The 6,477-nt window shown below is 38.8% G+C and overlaps 2 protein-coding genes across 4 annotated transcripts in view; both read left to right on the forward strand.

The window, feature by feature from the left end:
* LOC125486390 (mRNA export factor GLE1-like) overlaps positions 1-5,023 on the forward strand; it is a 19,386-nt gene extending 14,363 nt beyond the window's left edge. Inside the window, exons 4-6 of one of the 2 annotated variants that reach the window (XM_048613742.1) lie at positions 1,675-1,823; positions 2,130-2,305; positions 4,920-4,978. In XM_048613742.1, coding sequence (XP_048469699.1) covers positions 1,675-1,823; positions 2,130-2,274 — 294 coding nt within the window. In that variant the 3' untranslated portion in view covers positions 2,275-2,305; positions 4,920-4,978. Of the gene's footprint in view, positions 1-1,674; positions 1,824-2,129; positions 2,306-4,919 lie in introns of both variants that reach the window. The other variant, XM_048613743.1, reaches the window with a different exon arrangement.
* The window catches only part of odf2a (outer dense fiber of sperm tails 2a), a 143,885-nt gene that overhangs the window by 73,231 nt on the left and 64,177 nt on the right, over positions 1-6,477 (forward strand). The window lies entirely within an intron of this gene.

Raw genomic sequence — 6,477 nt, forward strand, 5'->3', positions numbered from 1 at the left:
CAGAGTTTAAATAGCAAGCGGGAAAATACAACAACGCTTCATCGGAGTGTGGTTAAACAGGCAGTGGGATTTCTAACACTTGTGCCAAGTTTGCTGTAACCATGATAGGTTATTGATTTACAGTAAAAGATATTATCAGATAACAATAAAGCACAGAAGAAGGCCATTTGGCTCATAGTTCCTGCGCCAGTGACCATTGTCAGACCATTGTCCAGCTTTCAAAAAGTCAGCATCCGATGGTGTTTGGAATAGGCTCTTTGCTGCTTTTTTCTGCTCTTCTAATTCCCCTTCCCAATCCCTTAATTATCCCAATACACCACAAGTTGCCCCCTTGTTGCATATCAAAACAGAAAATGCTGCAAACGCTGAGCGTTTAACTTTTCAGGCTTTGGTGAAATGTTATCTGTTTCCCTTTCTATACATATGCTACCAGCCTTGCTGAGTATTCTAACATTTGTTTTTATTTCAGTTTTTAAAATATCCATAGCATGTTGCTTTTGTTAGCCTTATCCAGTGTTGTTCCAACGTGTGATCAACTATCTCAGCAAACCTTCCTGATCTGTATAACTTGGTGATATATCATCGGCTGGTCCAGTAGAAAAAATGAGACCTATCTTGCTCTCTGTAATAACAGATGCCTTTGCTTAGTTCCCATTTGTGGGAACTTGAGGGCAATTATCTCAAGCTCTTGCTCTTGCCATTCAATGGCACAGTGTCTGATGTGATTTAACAACACATACTGCCCCATAACACTTAATACCTGTAGTGATCAAAGATTCGTCTGTCTCAGATTTAAATTTAAGAACTAGTTGAGAATCAGTTGCTATTTGTGGAAGAAGATCTTGAATGATTACGGCACAGAAGAAGGGCATTCAGCTTGTCATGTCTGTGCTGGGTCTCTAAAGGAGCAGTTTACATGTATTCCCTCCCTCCATCATCTTCCCATAGCCTTGTACATTCTTCCATTTCTCAAACTTCAGTGTAGAAGTGTTTGCAAATTTCATAATTTTTAACTTTTGCCCCTTAGTCTTGAACTTTACTAGCAGAAATAATTCAAATCTACAGCACAGAATCTGGCCATTTGACTCTACTGTCTGTGTCATCTATGCTTTATTTAGCAGATGTGAAAATAATGAAAATCATATAATTTGAAGTTTAAATAAAACTTGTTTCGCTACTTTGGGCAGGTATGGTGTCCTGTTGTTTCCCCAATCAAAATATCTATGGATGCCCAAATTGCCTTAACAGTGAGATTATTGCAAGAACCTCTGAGCAATTGCTTTGTAATATGCTTAAAGGTGAATACAGTCAAAGATCGATAGGTAAAGATCCCTTGCTTTTTCATTCTGTACCACCTAGTTATGATACCTTGTGCATCGCTAGGTATACATGCCTCCGAAAAACATATATAAAACAGTTTAATATGAAAAACTGCAATTTTTGTCAGTTTTTATTAATTCGTAGAAGAGAGTATCACTGACAGGGCCAGCATTTGTTGCGCATCCCTGGTTGTCTGTGAGCTGCCTTCCTGAACTGTTGTGGACCACATAGTGATTTGTGAAATGTTACTGTATGTATTTGATTACCATATTTTAGATCTTGAAGCACATTGTGAAGTTCTAAGCGTGTGCTCAGATGCAAAATCAGTGTAGTATCTTTCTTCTTTCTCTCTAGGCTGAAATGAAGCATCGCCAGGAACTGCATCAGAAAAGCGTTCAGAGTTATTCAAACACAGCAGCTGAGCTATTGAAACGATTTGAAGAATCCCTGGAGCTCGAACAGCGACAAGAATATGAGAAGATGCGTGACATGATGGAGAAAGGGTAGGAACTATTGGAGTGTGCTCCAGTAAATGGCATGGTGAAGATATTTCCAAGTTTTCTCTTGTGCTATGTAGCTAAATAGTAGAATAGGGCCTCTATTAGTCAATGTCATTGTGGTCATGGATGATGAGTGAGGGTAATCTTAAATAATTTGTACTGAAATACTTAATCAGCTTCTGCTTTGCTTTTATACTTGTCCCCCTTTTCCACCAATCCTCCTGCAAAAGGGGTTGATTGCAATTTAGTAATCAATAGTTAATGAATTTTCCTCTCTTCCCTCTCTAACACTGTCCTCTAACTCTTTAGCATCCACAGGCTTATCACAACAAGGAATCATGGGTTCAAGACCCGGTCCAGAGTCTTGAGTAGGGAATGCTGCACTACTGCCTCTTGGATGAGATTTCTAAACCCAGACCATGTCAGCTTCCACTCCACTTTAAGGTGGATTTAAAAGATTCCCATGGCACTATTTCAGAGAGCAGGTGGGTTCTCTGTGGTGTTGTAGCTAATATTTATCCCTCAACCAATGTCCTCAAGACAAGTTATCTATTCTTTATCCTATTATTGCTTCTGGAACCTGTCATGACACAAATACAGACAGCCAAATCAAATTGGCCTCCCTACCCCTGTATTCACAATACAGTAAAACAAAAGTACTCGATGACCCTCAAAATTGCCCCAGTGGTTCCTAACTGGACCTTTTAAATCACCAATGCCAGACTTTGTGAATAACCGATACCAGGTACCAAGTGTGTAGCTCAAACAAAACATTAATAATTTATTAATATTGCAGTAGCTTTAGTAGAGCAAAGTTAAACTACAAGGTAATCTAATTGATGGCTATGATTTAAATCCAATCATCTTTAATTCTAGACCTCTGTTTTACAAAGACAGACAGACGCAGTTAAAAGATAAATCAAAAGAAAAGTAAGAGGTGTAACTGACCAGTTCACTAAAACAGTCTCCACGATCTGTAATTTTACAGGCATGAGAAATTGGATGTTGCTTGATTTCTGAAGACATCAGTCAATTCAAACAGTTTTCAGTAGGCTCCAAGGAATATTCATTTCATTCCTATGACTTATTCTATCCTCCAAACTTTGGATAAGTTGTCACTGGGAAGCTAACCCCAGGGAGCAGTTAAACCTCCGTCCTGTCGCTCTGGCAGCCACAATCCTTCTGACCAAACACAATTCAAAATCAGTTCAAACTTTGTTTTCTCTGTCTGTTCAACATTTTCTTTGTTAGATTAATTAGCATTATCATTCAAACATCTGCCTTTAGTTTGAGCATAATGCCTTTCCCAAGTCGAAACATAAGAAGTGTACTTTGAATAAAAATCAAACTGCAATTAGCTTTCAGACCTGACCTCATTAGCAATTACCAGTTTGTTTGTTCTCTTTGCTTTTGAAACAAGATGCTGTTCTTATTTCATAGCTCCAAACTAAAAATGATGTTTAAAAAAATGAAAAATTAACGAGGGTTCTGACAGATCTTAGCTGTGCATAAATTGGGTGTTTTATTATCTATGTTTAAACATTTATGAAGCATCTATGGAAAGAAAGAAAATTAATGTTTCTGTTTGACCTCTCAACAAAACTGATGCTGCACCAATCTCTTAAATTTTTCCAGAATTATTTTTCTTTCATATTTCCAGCATCTGCAGTCTGTTAGGCTTTAAAAGTTCTTCATTGGCAGAAATAAAGTTGCCATAGCCCCAGTGGATTATAGGGCTGCTCTTTCATTAGGGCAAGATGACTTGTGGTGAGTTTAACCTGAGGCTAACCTGTCTCCGAAAAGGGCTGAAGTTGAGAAGTTGGAGCCGTCCTGATATCCTCAGCAGCCAGTGCGGGAATTGAACCCTCGCTGTTGGCAAACTCTGCACTGCAAACCAACCATCCAGCCAACTGAGCTACTGACCTCTGTTAAAATAAGCTAATCTAATGGGGTATAGAAATGCAATTTTTCTTTACATCTGTAGCTTGGAATGACAATATTTTGAAGGGCATGTTGTTTAAACTGAATCTTCAATGTAGGCAAGATGAAACCAATTGTTTCTTGTTGGCTGGAAGAAGAGCCGATGAAGAATTCATTGCTGAGATAGTTTCCTTCAGAAATGCTTTCACTCTTGTACAGCCATTACCTTGTCACCACATTGTGGGTATGGTTGGTTTAATCTGAGAGTTCTTGGAAATTTTTGTTTAGTATATCAGACATCCTTGAGTTCAGCTTGCACATTTAGAGTCATTAGTTTTCCTATTTATTCTTTATAAAGGGAAAATGTAGCCTGGCATGCTTTTGAATAAATCTGTCAGGATCTCCCTTCCAAGTTATTCATTAACTGGTTGCCCAAAGTGATTTTATATTTATTTAAATTCATAAAATTGTGACACACCTCCTAACTTGCCAAATTACTTCCACCATCCACATGACACAAGTGTGAGGTGTGATGGAGAAGTGTAGCTCCAGCAGGACTAAGCAGCCCACGTGATTGGCAAATCTTTGGCCTCTATCAGCTTAACCATGCACTCCTCCTACAACTGGTGCACAGTGGAAGTAGTGGGTGCCATCTTCAAGATGCACTGCAGCATCTCACTATGTCTTCAATAATTGCACCGACAAAAATTGCAATCTTTGCCTCTTTGTAGGAAAATTGCATCAACGATAGGAGCGCTACTGCTTGAAAGTTCTCCATGTTACACCCTGTACTCACTTAGAACTATATTGTCCTTCCTTCGATTTCATTAGGTTAAATTCCTGGAACTTCCTAACTAACAACTGTGGGTATACCTACAATATATGGACTATAGTGTTTGAAGAAAGTGGTCACCCACCATCATCTCAGAGTAATTATGGATGGACAATAAATGCTGACCTTTCTAGTCATGTATACATCTCTTGAATAAACCAAAAAAAACTCTATTCCATGCCTGGTAACTATATTGAATCTGGTAATTATGCAGTTAACTTCTGAGCACCTGAAGCGCTGCAATATTTTCTATCTCATGCTGTACACAAATTTAAGAAAGATCTGTAAACCCTTCCACTTGGGGAATGGAGAGGAGCATGGTATCTGATATCTGACACCTTTTTCAGGTCACTTGAAGCCCAAGGACGTCAAGAAAAGTTAAAGGAAGAACATCGTCGCAGAGCTAAGGTACAGAGCAATGAAACATGAGCATGCTCTTCCACAGAACCACCAATAGGCCCTGTTTTCATTGGAAAATTACTGGGTGATCGATGGATATATTTTAACTGACTCCTACTATACACCTCCCAATGAAGTGGAAAGATTTAGCTACCACAGAAGTGTACAGTACTTGGTTCTGTTTGGCTGAACTCGCTTTTATTTTAGTAATCCAAAAGTGAATCCTAAGCAAATTGTTTATATTTAAAACGCAAACTCACATACAGGGTTCCTCCCCCCTCAAAAGACCTATGTTATGTATTCCATTGGATACAGAGAGACATAAAGAAGTATATGGGATGTATTTTAAAACTGGGAATTGGTGTGACAGTGGGTGCAGTGTTTCCAGTGAGTGATAATTCCAAAACAAGGGGACATAGTTATGATTAAATTTGAGTGATTTAGGACTGAGAGAAAGGAGAGACTTTTTATTTTTGAGTGTGTTGAATGAAATCACAAGCACAAAAAAAAAGCTAATCCATTGGGTCTCCCAGAGATCATGACCAGACACTTAATGTATATCACTCACTCTCACTGCTCCAAGCTAATGACACACAAGTGCACAAATACACACTAATCATACTCATAAATGCAAATATTGGGTAAGGCAGAAAAAACTCAAGGCCAAGTGGCATGAAATGCTCCAGTAGTACTCTAAGATGCACACTGCCAGAGTTGGCAAATGAAGCAGAGACCATGTCAATATTTAGCAATAGAAGTGAGGAGACAGGGGAATTAAAGGAATACAGAGACAAGTCATATTGGGTCAGGATAAGTACCGACATGAACAGGTTGGGTTGAAGGATCTGTTACCATGTTGTAATTTATAATTGAAAATGCAATACATAATAATAAAAAGTATTTAGCAGTTAAAGCCACAGAATCATCACTGAACGTCACTCTTGAAAGTTGGAGTAATCCTCTCTTTTCTGATTGTTAGGATTTGTCCAACCTCAAGAATTGTTTTCCCTTTGGTTCTTCTTGCTTAGTCTGGAAGCATTTTAAAAAAAGCTTTTCACATCACTCAAAAGAAAAGTTTTTGATTGGCTTTTTAGGATGAATGGGGCCTTTTAATCTTCTTTAGCAGACTTGTTTATTTTCTGTTTCTTCCCCACCCCACTTTTCTTTCTGTCCTGCTGATTGCCTGAGGGTATTGACAGCTGGGGTATTTCTAGTATGATGCATAAGTGATCTGTTTCAACATCTGAGAGTCTTCACAATGAGAGTAAGCTGGCTGGCCACAGGTGACCAGCTCTTTCTGCCCACTCAAAAGTAAAAGGGAGAAAGGAACTTCAATCACTATCACCTTCCAGAATACCAAATCTATCACTTCATCTTACAATATCTAGAGATAGTAGGAACTGCCGATGCTGGAGAATCTGAGGTAACACAGTGTAGAGCTGGACGAACACAGCAGGCCAAGCAACATCAGAGGAGCAGGAAAGCTGACGTTTCGGGTCGAGACCC

This window comes from Rhincodon typus, chromosome 28 (genome assembly GCF_021869965.1).
Source record: "Rhincodon typus isolate 14 chromosome 28, sRhiTyp1.1, whole genome shotgun sequence".
NCBI classification, from domain to species: domain Eukaryota; kingdom Metazoa; phylum Chordata; class Chondrichthyes; order Orectolobiformes; family Rhincodontidae; genus Rhincodon; species Rhincodon typus.